The following is a 20,382-nucleotide window of genomic DNA, read 5'->3' on the forward strand; positions in this document are numbered from 1 at the left end:
CCCCCCGTCCCCTCAGGATCCCACTCCCCCGGGCACCCCGACCCCCCGTCCTCCCAGGGTCCCCCTCCCCCGGGGCACCCCAACCCCCCGTCCCCTCAGGATCCCCCCTCCCTCAGGCACCCCGACCCCCCGTCTCCCCTCCCCCGGGCACCCAACCCCCCGTCCCCTCAGGATCCTCCCTCCCCCGGGCACCCAACCCCCTGTCCCCTCAGGTTCCCCCTTCCCCGGGCACCCAAGCCCCCGTCCCCTCAGGATCCTCCCTCCCCCGGGCACTCCGACCCCCCGTCCCCTCAGGATCCCCCCTGCCCCGGGAACCCTGACCCCATCCCCTCAGGATCCCCCTGTGACGGAGTGGGGTGTGCTGGGGGGCTGTGACATAGTGGGGGGGCTGTACACACTTGTGGCCCTGGGCCCATACTGCTGGGCAGCCGTGGGTTGTGGGTGACCCCTGCTGGCCGGTGCCTGTAGCACTGCCCGGGGGGGGGTGTCTCTACAGACAGGCATGTTGGTCATGGCCTAGCAAGTTCTCACCTGGCCAGGAGAAGGGGTGTGAACAAAGGAAGGGAGGGGGGCTGTCTGGGGGGGGAGTGGCCGGGGGCCAAGAGAGGGGGCAGGTTGGCTGGGAAAACATGGAGAGAAGAGACTAAGCCGAGTGCGGGGGGTTCGGGGGCCTGGGTGCCCTGCCCTGGGGGGCTGAGGCTGCCTGCCCCTCACTCCGACGTGCACCTCGAACCCGGGCCGGGCTGGATCTCCGAGAAGCACTAAACCCCCCTGTTCCACGGGCGGGCGGAGCCCCCTCGGGCTGCGGAGGGGGTGCAGGGCCGGGGGGTCCCCGAAACGCCGTCACAGGGGTGTCGGGGCGGGATGCACTGCTCCCCGTGGGTGGCGCTTCCAGCAGCGAGTGACGGGGCGCAGGAGACGGACGGGGCTTAGAGCGAAGTGGTTCCGGGGAGTCGTGGGGCGCCGCAGCACTCGGCCGGCGAGTCGGCACCCCGGGGACCGGCGGGGCGATGGCCTACGCCCGGCTCCTGAAGGCAGACCTGGTGGGGCTGTGCAGAGACAGGGGCCTGCCCATGGAGAAAGCAAGCAAGGACCAGGACTGCCCGGCTGGAAGAGAATGACCCGTCTAGGGGCTGGGATCCTGTCCCAGCGGGGAGCAGCCAGACCCCCCTGGGAGCGACCCAGGCCCTCAGACCGGAGGGAGGGCTGACGTGCACCAGAGAGACGCGGTGCCCACCGGGCCACGCTCCGCCAGCAGCGGCTCATCCAGGGCGGGGTCCCTCCCGGCAGAGCTGCGCCAGCTGATCGAGCTGCGGCTAAAGGAATTGGAGGCACAGGAGAACGAGAAGGAGCGCCAGGACCGAGAGAGGCAGCGGTAGCACGAGCTGGCCATGGCGGAGCGGAGAAGCCGAGGGGCCCCGCTCCAACCAGCCCTGCGGCACAAGTCCGGGCTGACCCCCGAGACGTGCAGGGAGGAGTTCCGGGGGGTGCAGAAGGGGCCACGGGAGACGTATGGGGATCTGGCCTCCCGCCTGGTGCAATGCGGCTGCAAGAGGGTGCGCGGGGCGGGCCCAGGACCTCATAGACCCATAGACTTTAAGGTCAGAAGGGACCATTATGATCATCCCGTCTGACCCCCTGCACAGTGCAGGCCACAGAATCTCACCCACCCACTCCTGGAATAATCCTCTCACCTAGATCTCAGATATTGAAGCCTTCAAATACTTTGAAGACCCCAAGATGCAGAGAATCCTCCAGCTGTGACCTGTACCCCATGCTACAGAGGAAGGCAAAAAACCTCCAGGGCCTCTGCCAATCTACCCTGGGGGAAAATTCCTTCCCGACCCCAAATATGGCGATCGGCTAAACCCTGAGCCTGTGGGCAAGACTCACCAGCCAGATACCCAGAAACTTCTCTATAGTAACTCCTATCATCCCTCCATTGACCTATTTCCCACTGATAATGAATGGTCAGTTAGTTACCAAGATCATGTTATCTCATCAAACCATCCCCTTCATAAACCCATCTAGTTTAATCTTGAAGCCAGCTAGATCTTTTGCCCCCACTACTTCCCTTGGGAAGGCCGTTCCAGAACCTCACTCCTCTAATGGTTAGAAACCTTCGTCTAATCTCAAGTCTAAACTTCCTACTAGCCAGCTTATATCCATTTGTTCTTGTGTCCACATTGGTAATGAGCTTAAATAATTCCTCTCCCTCCCTGGTATTTATCCCTCTAATATATTTAAAGAGAGCAATCATGTCCCCCCTCAGCCTTCTTTTGGTTAAAGTAAACAAGCCAAGCTCCTTGAGTCTCCTTTCATAAGACAGGTTTTCCATTCCTCGGATCATCCGAGTGGCCCTTCTTTGTACTGGTCCAGTTTGAATTCATCCTTCTTAAACATGGGAGACCAGAACTGCACACAGTATTCCAAATGGGGTCTCACCAATGCCTTGTATAATGGCACTAACACCTCCTTATCCCTACCGGAAATACCTCGCCTAATGCATCCCAAGACCGTATTAGCCTTTTTCATGGCCATGTCACAATGGCGGCTCATAGTCATCCTATAATCAACCAGGACTCCAAGGTCCTTCTCCTCCTCCGTTACTTCCAACTGATGTGTCCCCAGCTTATAACTAACATTCTTGTTATTAATCCCTAAATGCATAACCTTACACTTCTCACTATGAAATTTCATCCTATTGCTATCACTCCAACTTACAAGATCTCCAGATCTTCCTGTATGATATCCCGATCCTTTTCTGAATTGGCAATAGCTCCCAACTTTGTGTCATCCGCAAATTTTATCAGGACACTTCCACTTGTGGTGCCAAGATCAGCAATAAAAAGATTAAATAAAATTGGCCCCAAAACTGATCCCTGAGGAACTCGCTAGTAACCTTCCTCCAACCCAACATTTCACCTTTCAGTGTGACCCGCTGTCGTCTCCCCTTTAACCAGCTGCTTATCCACCTCTCAACTCTCATATTAATCCCTGTCTTTTCCAATGGAACCAATAGTTCCCCGTGTGGTTCTGTACCAACTGCCTTACTAACGTCGAGGTAGATCAGCTCCACTGCATTTCCTTTATCTAAAAAATCCGGTGATGCTGGAGCAGTTCTGTGGGGCGTGCCCGCCTAGCCTGAGGCTCTGGCTCAAGGACCGGAGGCCAGGGGCCCCCAGGAGGCTGGCGGGCGAGTTCACGGAGAGCCGGTCCGGGTGTGAACGGGAGTCCCGGAGAGAGAGGGAACTGCGCAGAGACACCCCGCCCCCCCCCAGCAACCCAGGCAGTGCTTACAGACACCGGCCAGCAGGGGTCACCCCCAGCCCACGCAGCCACCGGTGGCTGCCCAGCAGAGTGGGCCCAGGGCCACACGCGTGGACAGACCCCCCCCACTACATCACAGCCCCCTCCCTGGGCACCCCAACTCCCCATTCCTTTAGGATCCCCCCTCCCCCAGGCACCCCAACCCCCCGTCCTCTCAGGATCCCCCCTCCCCCAGGCACCCCAACCCCCCGTCCTCTCAGGATCCCCCCTCCCCCAGGCACCCCAACCCCCCGTCCTCTCAGGATCCCCCTCCCTCAGGCACCCCAACCCCCCCGTCTCCCCTCCCCCGGGCACCCCAACCTCCAGTCCCCTCAGGATTCCCCCTCTCCCGGGCACCCCGACCCTCCGTCCCCTCAGGATCCCCCCTCCCCCGGGCACCCCGACCCCCCGTCCCCTCAGGATCCCCCCTCTCCCGGGCACCCCGACCCCCCGTCCCCTCAGGATCCCCCCTCCTCCGAGCACCCCGACCCCTCAGGATCCCCCTCTCCCGGGCACCCCGACCCTCCGTCCCCTCAGGATCCCCCCTCCCCCGGGCACCCCAACCCTCCGTCCCCTCAGGATCCCCCCTCCCTCAGGCACCCCGACCCCCCGTCTCCCCTCCCCCAGGCACCCCAACCTCCTGTCCCCTCAGGATCCCCCTCCCTCAGGCACCCCGACCCCCCATCTCCCCTCCCCCGGGCCCCCCGACCCCTCAGGATCCCCCCTCCCCCGGGCCCCCCGACCCCCCGTCCCCTCAGGATCCCCCCTCCCCCGGGCATCCCGACCCCCCGTCCCCTCAGGATTTCCTCTCCTTCAAGGACCCCAAATCCCCCGTCCCCTCAGGATCCCCCCTCCCCCGGGCCCCCCGATCCCCCGTCCCCTCAAGATCCCCCTCCCCGGGCACCCCAACACCCCGCTGGTGCCGCGTGCTGGGACAGACCCTGTCTCTGGCTCCCAGCCGAACCTGCTTTCCACGGCCAAGCTTTGACCATTGTGGGCCCGTCCCTGCATGGCTGGCACCGTCTTTAATTGCAGGCCATGTGGACGAACCCTGCAGGAATGTGGCTGACCCACTCCGCCCCCCCGCTCCCCACCCCCCAGCCACAGGGCTGGCAGCGGCCGGACTCTCCCGGGCAGCCTCTCTCCCCCTCTGGCCCTTGGGCGGAAGGGCTGGAAAAGCCGGATCGCTCTGCGGAGAGAGCCCTTCGGCCTGGCCGTGGCTGCAGCGCCCCACCGGAGTCCAAGCGCGCGGGGGGCAGACCGCCCAGCCTGCCGGCCTCCCTCGTGCGGCCCCAGGGGCGAGGGGAAGGGAGAGGACCCGGCGTGGGTCCACGGCCGATAAGAAGACCCCCAAACACGGTTCCAGGCTGGGGAGCGACGGGCTAAGCCGCCGTTCTGCAGAAAAGGACCTGGGGATCCAGTGGGGGAGAAGCCGGAGATGAGACAACAGGGGCCCGTGTAGCCAAGAAGGCTAATGGCATATTTGGCTGCATTAGGAGGAGCGTTGCCAGCAGATCCTTTATTGGGCTCTGGTGAGGCCACAGCTGGAACATTGTGTCCAGTTTTGGGCCCCCCACTACAGAAAGGCCGTGGGCGCATTGGGGAGGGCCCAGCGGAGGCCACAGAACAATGCGGGGGCCGGAGCACGTGACCGCCGAGGAGAGGCCGAGGGATTGGGGCTTGTTCAGTCTGCAGAAGAGAAGAGCGAGGGGGGATTTGAGAGCAGCCTGCAACTCCCTGCAGGGGGGTCCAAAGAGGCTGGCGAGAGGCTGTTCTCAGTGGGGCAGGCGGCAGAACGAGGAGCGATGGGCTCACGTTGCAAGGGCGGGGGTCTAGGTTGGAGATTAGGACAAACGATCTCCCGAGGCGGGTGGGGAAGCGCTGGGCTGGGTTCCCAAGGGAGGGGCTGGAATCTCCGTCCCTAGGGGTGTTTAAGTCCCAGCTTGACCAAGCCCTGGCTGGGCTGATGGAGTCGGGGCTGGTCCTGCTTTGGGCTGGGGCTGGATTCGGTGCCTCCTGAGGTCTCTGCCCACCTGTGGATTCTCTGAGCTTTTGTGGACCAAACCCACTTCCGCAGAGGTTGGGCGAATCAACACCCAGCAGCCCGCAGGAATGGGAGCGCACACACCTGGAGGGGAACGTTTTAACCGGCCTGGTCGCTCCGTCATGGGCAGAACAGTGGCTGTTCCTGCACAAAGGCGTTTCACCAGCCAGTCCCAGAGCCAGGGTGCGGAACTGACCTTCATCGGCGGATGTGACACCGTTTCCCTGGGCTTGGACAAAACCATTAACTGGATGTCGCATTACAAAGCCAGCCCCCCTCCCGTTCACATTGGCGCTTTTACTCAATAGCTAAGAATGGGACACTTCCGGCCCACTTCATCAGCCGCCTTAGCACCGTCCTCCAATGGACGGGCACCTTTCCCCTCCTTTTCATAAAAACGAGGTTTTTAGTCCTCTCCAGCTCAGCATCTGAGGAAGTGGGTTTTGCGCAGGAAAGCCCAGGATACAATATAGGTGTGTTACTCTGCGATGTAGCGGGGGGGGGGGGGGGGGGCTGTCTACTTTTGCAATCCTGTGTTCCTGCCTGGCTGCATTGCGTTAGGTGTGATTCCCCACGATGCATTGGGGAGGGTCCAGCGGAGGTGATCAAAATAATTTGGGGGCTGGCGCACTTGACCTACGAGGAGAGGCTGCGGGAGTTGGGTTTGTTCAGTCTGCAGAAGAGAAGAGTGAGGGGGGATTTGAGAGCAGCCTGCAACTTCCTGAAGGGAGGTTCCAAAGAGGCTGGAGAGAGGCTGTTCTCAGTGGTGACAGATGGCAGAACAAGGAGCAATGGTCTCAAGTTGTGGTGGGAGAGGTCCAGGTTGGATATTAGGAAAAACTCTTTCCCTAGGCGGGTGGTGAAGCGCTGGGCTGGGTTCCCTAGGGAGGGGGTGGAGTCTCCATCCCTAGAGGTGTTTAAGTCCCAGCTTGACAAAGCCCTGGCTGGGTTGATTTAGTCGGGATTGGTCCTGCCTAGAGCAGGGGGCTGGACTTGACGACCTTCTGAGGTCTCTTCCAGCTCTATGGCTCTATGATTCTACCACTCACTCCAGGTGTGTGTTGGGCCCAGACAGCTGGGGGAAGGGGGCAGTCTCAGAAGATAACTCTTTCCCAGGAAGACACGAAGGATACAGGTGGGGGTGTCACCAGGCTGAGAACTAGGCCTGCGAGTTGGGACAGGCTTGGCGGGGCTAGGATAAGTGCAGAGGCTTAGAGCAGGACAGGGGGGTGAAGGGGCCACGAGCCCCTGCCCCCCGAGAGGAATACGGCTGTCTGCTCTCGGTGCCTGTGCCGACATCGCTCCTATGCCGCACTGTGTCCCTGAGAACCAATAACACCGACTCTACCGGCCGGCTGAGAGTGACGTCTGGCTGTGGATGGGGGTGCAGGGTCGGGGGCTCCCCGACACGCTGGCCCAGGTGCAACAGGACCAGGGGAATCATCGCTCGGTGGCCCCCTCGAAAACGGTTGTCTGCGTTCCTGCCGGTAGCTCCACCCGGCCCGTAAATAGGATGACGACGGGGGTGGGGCCCCTCCGTCTGAGGCCCTGCGGCTTTTCAGTCCGAAGAGCTGCGGGGCACAGTGGCGTGGTGGCTTTGAGACAAGGACGGTTCGCAGCAAGCCGCTGAAAAGTGGGGAGCAGAGCCCTGGGCGGGAGAGGGGGAGAAAACGAAGTCGGTTTAAAAGAAAGGAAAAACCCCTCCCCTGCGCCGTCTGAGCCGGGGTGTTAGAGACGTGTTTGAATACGACGGAGAGGAGTCGATTTCACTGCCCCCTAGCGAAACGACGGGGTGATCGATCTGTTGCGGTCAGTGAGCCTGTAGACCTTGGTTTGGAAATGATTATCTCTCCTTGACTCCGCCAAGATCAAAGATACTGGTTATCAGTCATTTGGGTTGCTGGGCGTTCGCCCAAAACACGGGGCGGAGGGGGGCGGCCGATTCTGAGGAATATTAAAGTAAAGCCCCAGGCATTCCCGGAACACTTGGGTTGGGGCTTTTGAGCAACTCAAAGTCTTTACAACTTTTTTTTTTGGCAAAGTCTGCTTCAACACCAAACCTGAATCGGCCGCGAAATGGACGGCCTGCGGGTTTGCAAACCTCACCCGAGCCCGGCTCAGCTCGGAGGGTGCCGGGGTGAACCCTGGCGTGCCACGCGGGAGGTATCCGTGGGGTCTGTACAAGGGTTGGCCAGTCCCGCTGTGATTTCACAAGACACCTCGACTCGGCGCGGGACGGAACCTGTTTAACCACCCAAAGACCTTCCCAGATATCGGCTCGGCCCCCACGCTGGCAGGGAGGGAATCGGGCTGTGAAGGGCTGTGGTTCATGCTGATTTACTGTTTGATCCTATCAGCAGGAAAATGCCTCTCAAGGAAGAATTAGCCCTAAGCAGCTCAGTTGCACAAGACCCCCCCCACACAGCAAAGGGGAACGTGTAGGCAGAGGCCGTGTAACTCCTCCATGGAGCCCTTTATGAAGAGTGGCAGGGATCACTCACCTTGCCCGCTGCAGCCTGTGACGTCTGTTTAACGCAGAGTTGAAGCGGTAAGAAAACCTGAACTTTCTTGGGGGGTGAGGAGGGGGGGAGGAGACTGTCTTGACCAGCGTGACTGCTGCTGGACTCCAGATGAGTTATGTTGCTGTAACTCTGAAAAGATATATTCTACTAGAAGACTTACCCAGCATTACCCAAGGAATGGAGCTGGCCGAGGGCAGCGGGGGCCATGCGGCCTGCCCATGGCTTCTCCCCAGGGGCAGTGGGAGCCACGTGGCAGCCGGCACCTGCTTCCTAGGGCACGCTAGGGTGGCATGGGCCATGCTGCCAACCAGCTGCTGCATGCTGCCCCCTGTGGTTATCCGTGGGTATAACTAGCCCTTCTATCACACCCCTCCCTTTCCGTTGGCTGGAAAACAATCCCATTTCCGGCCCATCCCATTGTCCTGGCCCAACTCAACCCTGACTGTGCTTTAAGTGAGGAGAAGAGAAAGCTGCCTGCCACATTTGGTGGTCCTAAGCTCTTACCATTTAGGAGGAGTTCTTGACAAACGGATTCACAGAACATAGGAACGGCCGTACTGGGTCAGACCAAAGGTCCATCTAGCCCAGTATCCTGTCTGCTGACAGTGGCCAGCACCAGGTGCCCCAGAGAGGGTGGACCGAAGACAATGATCAAGCGATATGTCTCCTGCCAGCCATCTCCAGCCTCTGACAGAGGCCAAGGACACCATTTCTATCCCCTGGCTAACAGCCTTTTATGGACCTAACCTCCATGAAATTATCTAGCTTCTCTTTAAACTCTGTTCTAGTCCTAGCCTTCACAGCCTCCTCTGGCAAGGAGTTCCACAGGTTGACTACAGGCAGTCCCCGGGTTACATGGATCCGACTTACATCAGATCCCTACTTACAAACGGGGTGAGGCAACCCCGCACTAGCTGTGCCCCCCCCAGCAGACCAGGGAGACGCGGAGCAGCTTTTCTCAGCAGACACCTCAGCTTGAGAATAAAGGACTGAGGGAAGTGAGGTGTGGGAGAATAAAACTGAGCTCTGGAGAAATGTTTGGCTAGAGTTTCCCCTACAATATGTACCAGTTCCGACTTACATACAAATTCAACTTAAGAACAAACCTACAGTCCCTATCTTGTACGTAACCCGGGGACTGCCTGTACACGCTGGGTGAAGAAGAACTTTCTGTTAGTTTTAAATCTGCTACCCATTAACTTCATTTGGTGTCCTCTAGTTCTTCTATTATGGGAACTAATAAATAACTTTTCTTTATTCACCCTCTCCACACCACTCATGACTTTATAGACCTCTCTCCTATCCCCCCTCAGTCTCCTCTTTTCCAAACTGAAAAGTCCCAGTCGCTTTAGCCTCTCTTCACAGAGGGACGGCCACACGGACAGAGACAGACAAACTCTCTAAAATACACAGTAGATAACGCCACTCATCTGCCACCTGTTGATGTGTAGAGGCTGCAAAAGCTGCATGTCATCAGGGGAAGGAAAATCCCATGGGAACTGTAGTTGTGCCATTTTAAAAACAGCAGCAAACCACAAAACATGGTATTATAGGATGCAGCAGGGTTGGAGGTATCTAGGGAAGAATACTCACTAAAACGTTGCTTGTTCTTTAACCCAAAGGCCCAGGTACACTTGTGGGAAGTCCGATTAACCCCTCCTTTACCCTGTGGCGGAAGGTACATTTCTGATTTTGGCTTTTAAAAAGGTGGGCTCTTTTAAAACCAGGGGACTTTAAAAAGTTGGTGTTATTGTTTAAATGGTTGTTTGTGTTTTAGGGCATATGCAGGAGACTGGGGGGGGGGGGTCTCTTGAAAAGTAGTTTGCAGCAAACTCTTGGTTTGGAGTGTTTTTAAATACCGCGTTTTTTACTGTGTGCAAAGGGTGTGAGTTTTTAAATGGTTACGAAAGGTGATTTTGATGTTCAAATTGTTTGTGAGTTGGGGGGGGACGTGCACACCTTGTTGCCAATTGTTGGCTTTGAGCGCTTTTTAAAAATATTGGGGATTTTACGCTGCAAACTGTGCTTTGGGGGGTGTGGTTTAAAAAGGAGCTTTCGATTGTCGGGTGTCATTTAGGGCCATGCAGGAGGAATGTGTGGGGATGAACTGAACAGTATTGTGTTGCAAACTGTTGAAATGGAGTGTTTAAATAGCTGGGTTTGACAGTCTCTGCAAACACGGCTTGCCAGCTCTCCAAGGTGCCTTTGCACCAACTCCAGGAGTCTGTGGGTTTTAAAAGTATTTAGCTGCAAACTGTTGGTTGGGTTTGGAGTGTTGAGAATCCTGTGCTAGAAGGGGTGGGTGTTGGGGGGGAAGGGTTGGGGGTCTGGTTGAAACTGGCGCACGTGGTTTGGGGTTTAGGGGCCCCCCTAGAGGAGAGGGGCGGCTCTCTGGCCCAGAACGTTGCTGCAAAGTGGCTTGGAGGGGCAGACGCACCCGGGTTTTCCCTCTGGGCCAAGGGTGCTTTTCAAACAGGTGGGCCACGTCGGTTCCAAGGGGTCGAGTCCCGATTTCGGGGCACGTGCAGGAGGCAGGCCTGGGGCTTGTGACAAGGATTTGCCTGGCCGAGGGGTTTAAACCCCTCCCCCTCTGGAGGCTACGTGGGGCTCCGCTTGGCTCCCTCTCGGGGGGACGCCGGGGAGGGGCTGAGCTGGTGGTCGGGGCTGTTGGCAGAGGATCTGCAGGGGCTGGGCACGCGAAGGCTGCTCCCCTCCCAGAGCCGGGAGGTTCTGGAGCCGGGGTCACGTCACCCACTCGCGGGAGGCCGGCGTTGGCACCGGTGATGCCCAGGGTCGGCCGCCGGGCTGGCCTGGGCCAGGCGGCTCCTTCCAGGCCGGGGTCCTGGGGTGAAGCGTTGCCAGACTCCGGTGTCCACTACCACCCACTGACGCTAGGGCCCTGCTGCTGGGGGGGAGCGGCCAGGGTGGGGGGGGGGAGGGACATGCAAACGCTCCAGGGACACAGCCTGGACAATCTTCCCTCCCTCCCCCCTTCCAGCAGCCCTCCCCGGGGGCGGGACGCAGGCCAAGCCACAGTTGCACAAGGGGGTGATGTAAGGGCGACGCCCATGCCCGGGTCCCTGGGGGCCGGGTATTTAACCGCCCTGCCCCGGCCGCCGGCAGCACAGGAGAAGGGCAGGGCAGCGAAGCGGCTCCCGGCCGGCCATGGAGCTCCTGGGGGCCGTCACCCTGGTGCTGGTCATCGGCCTCTCCTGCCTCCTGCTCCTCTCCAGCTGGAGGCAGAGGCGGGGGGCCGGGAAGATGCCCCCGGGCCCCCTCCCGCTGCCCCTGCTGGGGAACCTGCTGCAGGTGGATCTCACCAACATGCGCAAGTCCCTGCTGGAGGTAGGTGGCTTTTCCTGGGACCCCCAGGCTGCGCCCGCCACCCCCTGCAGGCCCCCCACTAGGGGCACTGGGAGGCCCAGGGGGTAGAGCTGTGGGGAGCAAAGGTGGGGTAAAGAGGTATGAGGAGGGGCAGGGGGTGGGGGGGCAGGACACGGCTTGCTGCAAGGGGTCTGGGGTATGGGGCGAGGATCATGGGGGGGCAGGACACGGCTTGCTGCGAGGGGTCTGGGGTGCGGGGCGAGGATCATGGGGGGGCAGGACTCGGCTTGCTGCGAGGGGTCTGGAGTGTGGGGCGAGGATCATGGGGGGGCAGCGTGGGACGGGGAAGGTGCTGAGTTGGGACGGGGCGTACGTGGGTTGGCGTCGGGGGATCAGGGTTGCTCGGGGGGGGGGGTGCTCTGCATTCCACTCCCCGTGTCTCAGGGTGTCCCCGTCCCGGCGGCAGATCAGCGAGCGCTACGGGCCGGTCTACACCCTGCACCTGGGCCCCCGGCGGGTGGTGGTGCTGTGCGGCTACCGGGCCGTGAAGGAGGCCCTGCTGGACCAGGCCGAGGACTTCAGCGGGCGCGGGATACAGGCCACTTTCGACTGGCTCTTCCGGGGCTACGGTCCGTCACCGCCGGGGGAGGGGAGGGGAGGGAGCCGGGGGGCGCGAGGGGGCAGCTCCCAGACGGGCCTACGGCGGGCGCCCACCCGGGCTGCTCCGGCCGTTCCCAGCCATCCCGAAAATCTCCGTGCCGCCCCGATCGCAGCAGCTTCCTGCCCGTTGGGCCCCGAGACGGGTTCTCCGCTCAGCGCCCCCGGGGCCCGTTGCTGCTTGGCTGCCAAGCCACATGGCGGGTCCAAAGTCAAGTTTGGGAGGGCGAACGTGGGGGGGGGGGGGAGGGGGAGTCAATGCCGTTCCCTGCCCCCGCCTGCATTTCATTCGGCGGCTTTTGGGCGTTTTTTCAGGGCCAACCGCCCGGCTGTTCTAAAGCCGGATCACAGGGACACCCCACGAGTCCCTGAGCAATGGGGGGGGGGGTGGGGGGGGGGAAATCCGGCACTCTCGCCCGCTGCATTTCTCCGGGCAAAACCCGTCTCTGTTTTATTGATTTGTGCGGCAGCTCGGGGCCCCAGCTACCCCCCCCCCGCACCATCGGAGAAATAAAACAATTCCCCCTCCCCGGCCCCCGCGGGAAAGGTTCTCGTTAGCGCCCCCTAGTGGCTGGTTACAACACCCCGGGGTCCCTGCCTCACGGCCTGGCTCCTCCCCCCCGCCCCCCCAGGAGTGGCTTTCAGCAACGGGGAGCGCGCCAAGCAGCTGCGCCGCTTCTCCATCACCACGCTGAGGAACTTCGGGGTGGGGAAGCGCGGCATCGAGGAGCGGATCCTGGAGGAGGTGCACTTCCTGCAGGAGGCCCTGCGGGGCACAAAAGGTGGGTCGTGGGCATGGAACGGTGCCCCCATCCCCGCCCCGGAGCCAGCCTCACAGCACCCATTGTGCAGATGGGGAAACTGAGTCACAGAGCGGGGGCAGGGCCCACGAGGAGGGGTCAAGCCTAGGAGTTGAGGCGTAGGCTCTGCCAAAGATAGCCCTACTCTGCCTCCTGGGGGGGCCGGCCGGGGTGGGGGGGTGCTGCAAGGATGGGGGCAGGCGGCTGCAGAGCCAGGCATGAGCAGGTGGCCAGGCCTATTGTGATGAAGCTCCGGGTGAGCAGCGACTTGGGGGGCTGGGATCCATCGGGGGGCAGCCCCCTGCTAGCATGTGCCCCACCCAGCAGTGGGCGTCTCCCCCCTCCAGGTCTGCCCTTTGGTTGGTCGGGGGCATGTCCCATCCGGCCCGGGACCCACCTGAATCAGAGTCCAGGCTCCAGGCGAGTCGCCCACAGCCCCCCCAAGTGGGCAAAGTGCCCTCCCTCCGTTCCCTCGACACCCGTTCCAGGTGCTTCCCTTTTGCAAAGACGCTCAGGACACCCTTTGGGCAGAGGGGGAAACTGAGGCACGGAGCAGGGAGGGGGCAGGGTTGCGCGTGGGGTGCTGACCACGGACACAGATGGGGTGGGCTGAAAACCGGCGGGTGCGGGCGGGACTCCGGGCCTGTCGCCACCACACCGGGGGCAGGCGGTGGCTACGTGGCTGGCGGCACATTTGCCTGCAGCACGGCAGGGCTGTGTCCCCGCGGACCGGCGCGAAGCTGCGCTCGCTCGCGGGCGGGGTGGGGGTTGACGCCAATGAGGGCGCCAGCGTAGCTGGTCAGTTGCCAGTGCAGGCAAAGACGTGGCCAACGTGGAAAGAGGGCGGGAGGCGACACGTGAAACCAGCCTGCGAGGACAGAGATCAACCTGAGAAACAGCCGGCTCAGCACTCACAGCTGCCAAGCAAACAGCCCCTGGGCCCGGCGGGCCCGGCAGGGGCGAGGCAGGAACACCCAGGAGGGTTGAATAACAGAGGGATTCGTGGTTCAGACTGCCCCTCAGGGCTGGTCTGTGGGAGCCCGTGTGCTCTGGGTGAGGGGGAAGAGGGTGGGGGGCAGAGCCGGGAACAGCGTGGGCTGCTCGCGAGGGCCGGGTCAGTTCTCCTCCTCTCCCCCTCTGGGCCGGGCCTCCAGCCAGGGGTCAGGGGACCGTCGGCAGCGTTCCCTGTGAGCTGGGCGCTTGGGTGGCCGCTCCAGAGAGATTCAGTTGCCTCCACCACATTGTTGGCTTTACCGGTAGTGCACATTCCCGGTGCACACCAAAAAATTATTCCGCACATGGACGTGGCACATGGCCGAGGGATCCGTGGAGGCAAGATGCTCCGTGGCACTGCCCCCCACGCCAGCAGGCACCCACCCCATGCGTGTGCCCCCCCCCAGGTCTGCCCTTTGACCCCACCTACTTCCTGAGCCGCTCCGTGTCCAACGTCATCAGCTCGGTGGTGTTCGGGGACCGGTTCGACTACGAGGACAAGGAGTTCCTCTCCCTGCTCTACATGATCACCGAGAGCTTCCGCTTCACCGCCACCGCCTGGGGGCAGGTACGCCGGGGTCCCCGCCGGGGGGAGCAGCCCAGCCCCCCGCCACGGCTCCCAGGCCTGCCCGTGGGGACGGGGGGGCGCTGGCTCCTCCGGGCCAGGGGGTACGGAGCTGGGGAGACCAGAGTGGAGCTGAGGCGGGGTCTGCGGTGCTGGGTGCCACCCAAGGGAACGTGGGCGGGCGGTGTGAACCGGGAGAGATGAACAGACTGAGGAGGGGGGGCAGGGGAGGGACCCCCCAGCTCTCCACCCCGCCCCCATTCAGCGGCTCCGTGGCTCTCCCTGTCCCCAGCTCTACGAGATGTTCTCGGGCACCATGTGCTACCTGCCTGGCCCCCAGCGCGAGGCCTTCAAGCAGCTGGCCGGGCTGGAGCAGTTCATCCAGAGGAAGGTGAAGGCGAACCTGGAGAGCCTGGACCCCAGCGCCCCGCGGGATTTCATCGACTGCTTCCTGACCAAAATGCAGCAGGTGCCGGGGGGTGGGGAGGGGGCGGAAGCTGGAAGAGCAAACGGCCTGGTTCTAACCGGGGCTTTGTACTGTACCCGGGTCAGACCGGGGTTCAGGCGTGGGGGGCAGGGAAATCAAGCCCCTTGGAAAGCACAGAGCCGGGGTGCAGGTGCAGGGCTGGAACTCCGTTGAGCTGGGCTCTGCCACCGCCTGCCCTTGTGGCCTTAGTCACATCACAGCATCGCGCTGTGCCTCAGTTTCCCCCCTGCCTACAGGGAAGGAGAGCTGTAAGGGGGGGATTGTGGTTTGCTTCATTTTTGTGCAGGAGCAGCCAGGAGCAGGGACAGCACAGCGACGTCCCGGCTGGCGTCTGCCCAGTCGAATCGGGAAGGTCCTCACACGTCCCTTTGCCCCGCCTTGGTCTTTTCCAGGAGCAGGAAAACCCGGCCTCCGAGTTCTCCCTGAAGAACATCGTGCTGACCACGCTCTCGGTCTTCTTCGCCGGCACGGAGACGGTCAGCACCACGCTGCGCTACGGCCTCCTCATCCTGCTCAAGCACCCCGAGATCGAAGGTAGCCGCCCCGGCGCACAGGCCGCCCAAAGGACCCGGTGGGGGGCGCCCGTGGGAGGCGGAGGAAGCCGGGGGGCGGGGGCGGACGGGTTGGCCCTCTCCCATTGCGATTCCAGGGCTGGATTCAGCCTTAGCTGCCCGGGGGCCAAGCCGGAGTCGGGTGGGGGGCAGCTCCCCCCCCGGGGCCGAACCGGATTCCCGCCGGGCCCCCCTGGAGCTGTGCCGCCGTCCCCGCAGAAAAGATCCACGAGGAAATCGACCGGGTGATCGGGCGCAACCGCGCCCCCAGCATGGAGGACCGGAGCCACATGCCCTACACCGACGCCGTCATCCACGAGTTCCAGAGGTTCTGCGACGTCATCCCCATGGGGCTGGCCCGCCGGGTGACCCGGGACACCCCCTTCCGGGGGTACATCATTCCCAAGGTAGCGCCGGCCCCAGGAGGGTGGGCTGGGCAGGGTGCTGCCTCTGGGAAGTTGCGTGATCTAGCAGGCAAGGCACCACACTGTGGCTGGCTCTGCTACTAGCTCATCATGGGGCCTAGGGCCTCACCCCTGCCTCAGTTTCCCCACGTTACACTCACCTGTGGGGCTCGTGATCCCTCCCTTTCCCGTTTCCACTGTAGGCTCTTTGGGGCAGGGAATTCGCACGCAGTGGGCAGCGCCCATGTCTGTCAGGGTCTGTGCGGCTCCGGGCAGCACCGGGGCCTGACCTCAGCTCTGGGGGCTCCTCTGGTCCCCTAGTACCCGTTACCTGACGTGGGCTGCCTTGGCACGATACGCGTGGAAAGCCAGGAGGCGCCTGCTGTGTGTGGTGTACGGCCCAGCGCTGCGGTGGCAGCGGGGGGTAGTGGTCAGAGCCGGGTCTCCTGGGGGCGGTTCCCAGCTCCGGGAGGAGCAGAGCGCAGTTGCCGGAGCTGCGGGCGTCGGGAGACAGGCGACGAGATGGGATCTCCCAACCAGCCGCCCCGCGACGTAACCTTCGCTTTGGGACAGATCGCGCCTGCGCCGGGCCGTGCCCGCGGGCGATCACGCGGCTCTCCCGTCTCTCCCGCCAGGGCACCGAGGTGTACCCGGTGCTGGGCTCCGTGCTGTATGACCCCTCGCAGTTCAGCGCCCCCGAGACCTTCGACCCCGGCCACTTCCTGGACGGCAACGGCCACTTCAAGAAGAGCGACGCCTTCGTGCCCTTCTCCATCGGTACGGACCCTCCCCCGAGCGCGGCGCCCCCCCTCCCCCGCAGCGAGACACCCCCCTGGCCCGGCCACGGCTCACCATGCGCGGCTGCGGTGTCAGATCCCAGCCGGTGTGAATCCGCGTCGCTGCCCTGGGGCCGGTGTGAATCCGCGTCGCTGCCCCGGGGCCGGATCCTGGCCGGTGTGAATCCGCGTCGCTGCCCTGGGGCCGGATCCCGGCCGGTGTGAATCCGCGTCACTGCCCTGGGGCTGGATCCCGGCCGGTGTGAATCCGCGTCACTGACCTGGGGCCGGATCCCGGCCAGTGTGAATCCGCGTCGCTGCCCTGGGGCCGGATCCCGGCCGGTGTGAATCCGCGTCACTGCCCCGGGGCCGGATCCCGGCCGGTGTGAATCCGCGTCGCTGCCCCGGGGCCGGATCCCGGCCGGTGTGAATCCGCGTCACTGCCCTGGGGCCGGATCCCGGCCGGTGTGAATCCGCGTCACTGCCCTGGGGCCGGATCCCGGCCGGTGTGAATCCGCGTCACCGCCCTGGGGCCGGATCCCGGCCGGTGTGAATCCGCGTCACCGCCCTGGGGCTGGATCCTGGCCGGTGTGAATCCGCGTCGCTGCCCCGGGGCCGGATCCCGGCCGGTGTGAATCCAGATCCCCGTCCGTCCGACTGGGGCAGAGGGGCCGCGGGCTCAGAGCCCTCCCGGCTGCCCCTGACGCCCGGCGCGGGTCTCTCCTAGGGAAAAGGTACTGCTTCGGGGAGATGCTGGCCCGCATGGAGCTCTTCCTCTTCCTCACCAGCATCCTGCAGCACTTCCGCCTCCGCTCGCCCGTGGCGCCCCAGGACGTCGACATCTCCCCGAAGCTGGTGGGGTTCGCCACCCTGCCCCGCAGCTACCAGCTCTGCCTCGTGCCGCGCTAGCGCCCCGGCTGCTCCGGGTGGCCCTGGGGAGGGTGGGAGGGGGGATCTGGGGAGGGGGGAAGGGAAGATCTGGCCATTTGTCACGGTGAGAACTGGGCCTGTCGCCAGATGGAGCCAAGAGGGCCAGTCTCCTGGGGGGACCAGCTTTCCTGGGGATCCGGGGAAGCAGGGCTCCCCGACGGGACCCACTCTCCAGCTGCACTGCAATCCAGGGGGACCTACACTAGGTGGAGTGACAGGCACGGCAGTAATTCCGTCCACACGAGCTGCCTGGGGGTGGCCGGGTGAGTGTCTCCAGGAGCCCGTCCACGCACCCTAGGGTGCTGGCCCCTCCCTGCCACTGGCCCGGTTGCCCCCCCGGGGGCCACGGGGCTGCTCCCGTTCCCCGCGGGGGGAAGGCACCTGGGGCTCGAAGGACTCCCCCTGCCCACTCTCCACCGGGAGCAGGGCCAGCTTGTCCATTTCAGGGCTCCCTGCTGCGAGCGGGCTCTGAATCTGCCCAGGGCTTCGACTCCCAGCTGGAGGCCGGTCCGGGAACCTGGGTCTCTGGGGGTTGGTGGAGGGGAGGGACGTTTTGTCAGTTTCACTGCTCCCGCCCTGACATTGACGAGACAGCCCATGGAGGGGAGGCCTGGCTACAGACAGAGCAGCGTCCTGGCCATGTGTGCCCTGCCATAACGAGAGCCCTAGGGCAGCCCGATTGTGTAGAACAACCCAGCATGTGCAGCCACCCACCCCTGCAGTTACAATTCCACACTAAGCATCTTGCATGTTGTGTGATACACACCCACCCCTGCAGTTACAATTCCACACTAAGCGTCTTGCATGTTGTGTGATACACACACCCACCCCTGCAGTTACAATTCCACGCTAAGCGTCTTGCATGTTGTGTGATACACACACCCACCCCTGCAGTTACAATTCCACACTAAGCATCTTGCATGTTGTGTGATACACACACCCACCCCTGCAGTTACAATTCCACACTAAGCGTCTTGCATGTTGTGTGATACACACACCCACCCCTGCAGTTACAATTCCACACTAAGCGTCTTGCATGTTGTGTGATACACACACCCACCCCTGCAGTTACAATTCCACACTAAGCATCTTGCATGTTGTGTGATACACACACACACAAACCCCTGCAGTTACAATTCCACACTAAGCGTCTTGCATGTTGTGTGATACACACACACACAAACCCCTGCAGTTACAATTCCACACTAAGCATCTTGCATGTTGTGTGATACACACACCCACCCCTGCAGTTACAATTCCACACTAAGCGTCTTGCATGTTGTGTGATACACACACCCACCCCTGCAGTTACAATTCCACACTAAGCGTCTTGCATGTTGTGTGATACACGCACACACACCCCTGCAGTTACAATTCCACACTAAGCGTCTTGCATGTTGTGTGATACACACAAGTACACCCCTGCAGTTATAATTCCACACTAAGCGTCTTGCATGTTGTGTGATACACACAAGTACACCCCTGCAGTTATAATTCCACACTAAGCGTCTTGCATGTTGTGTGATACACACAAGTACACCCCTGCAGTTATAATTCCACACTAAGCGTCTTGCATGTTGTGTGATACACACACCCACCCCTGCAGTTATAATTCCACACTAAGCGTCTTGCATGTTGTGTGATACACACACCCACCCCTGCAGTTACAATTCCATACTAAGCGTCTTGCATGTTGTGTGATACACACAAGTACACCCCTGCAGTTATAATTCCACACTAAGCGTCTTGCATGTTGTGTGATACACACACCCACCCCTGCAGTTACAATTCCACACTAAGCGTCTTGCATGTTGTGTGATACACACACCCACCCCTGCAGTTACAATTCCACACTAAGCATCTTGCATGTTGTGTGATACACACACACACACACACTCCTGCAGTTACAATTCCGCGCTAAACATCTTGCATGTTGTGCAATACACACACACAAACCCCTGCAGTTACAATTCCACACTAAGCTTCTTGCATGTTGTGTGATACACCCCCCCTGCAGTTACAATTCCACACTAAGCATCATGCATATTGTCTGAAACACACACACACACACACACACACACACACACACATATTGCAATTACTAATCCATACCAACCATCTTGCATAGTGTGAAACACACACACAGACACACACACGCTGCGATTACAAACCCATGCCAAGTCTCTCGCACATTGTGTGCAATCCATTTTGTCACGATTTCGGGAGGACGCCATTTACAAGCCGGTGGCATTTCAGGGCCCACAGCTCGGTTTCCAGCTGAATTTCGAAGTCCACGGTGTCTCTCCTAAGACGAGTTCTGGGCTCACCCGTTCGGGCTCGTTGGGGGAGGGGAGGAAGAGCCTGCTGAAGACCCGTCACTGGAACGGTGAATTTGGGGGGTGACTATTCGTGCCAGGCCCCAAACAACATCCCGTTCCAGCAGAACCCTTTCCCCAGAGCTGTACCCTCCAATCGGCATCTGGCTTCCGACGGGGGGGCGGGGCTGCCTGTGACACGGGGGCACCAGGACTCGTGCTTGCTTCGTGCACCACGAGGGATCCAAGCGAGCGGCCGCGACACGGGCGAGTGCGTTTGTCACTCGGCCTGGCAGGGCAACCGCCGCTGGTCACCTTGTGAAATAAAAGCCTCCCGTGCCGTCTGCGTGTTCACCTTTGTTCCGGGGTCTCCACCGCCGCGTGTGCTGGCGGAATACGCACGTAGGGGAAACCGCTGCCCTTCACCGAGCCTGGTGTGAATCTAAAGTCCCTCATTGACCGTCTGAACTCAGAACGTTTACGCTGATTCACCGGAAGGGCGGGTTGGTTTTTTTTCCAGTTTCTCACCAGAGCAAAACCATGCCCAATAAATTGGCCCAGAGCCGGACCCCGCGGAGCCCTCCTGCCGTTTGAACCATTATCCAGAGACCTTCTCAGGGCGGCGTTGGATCCGGGGGGTTGTTTCGTTTTTCGGGGGAGGGGAGAGGGGTCCCGCTTTTTTGTTTTGGGTGTAAAAAGAGAGTT

At 61.5% G+C, this 20,382-nt stretch overlaps 1 protein-coding gene across 1 annotated transcript; it reads left to right on the top strand.

The window, feature by feature from the left end:
- The first annotated feature begins 10,984 nt into the window (after positions 1–10,984).
- On the top strand, positions 10,985–20,021 carry LOC102448631 (cytochrome P450 2A13-like). Its single transcript, XM_075915587.2, has 9 exons — positions 10,985–11,220; positions 11,666–11,828; positions 12,489–12,638; positions 14,057–14,217; positions 14,507–14,683; positions 15,094–15,235; positions 15,472–15,659; positions 16,292–16,433; positions 17,160–20,021. The coding sequence occupies exons 1-9, from the start codon at positions 11,041–11,043 to the stop codon at positions 17,339–17,341; spliced, it is 1,485 nt and encodes a 494-aa protein (XP_075771702.2). The 5' UTR covers positions 10,985–11,040; the 3' UTR covers positions 17,342–20,021.
- Positions 20,022–20,382: the final 361 nt, after the last annotated feature.

This window comes from Pelodiscus sinensis, chromosome 18 (genome assembly GCF_052426305.1).
Source record: "Pelodiscus sinensis isolate ZL-2025 chromosome 18, ASM5242630v1, whole genome shotgun sequence".
NCBI classification, from domain to species: domain Eukaryota; kingdom Metazoa; phylum Chordata; order Testudines; family Trionychidae; genus Pelodiscus; species Pelodiscus sinensis.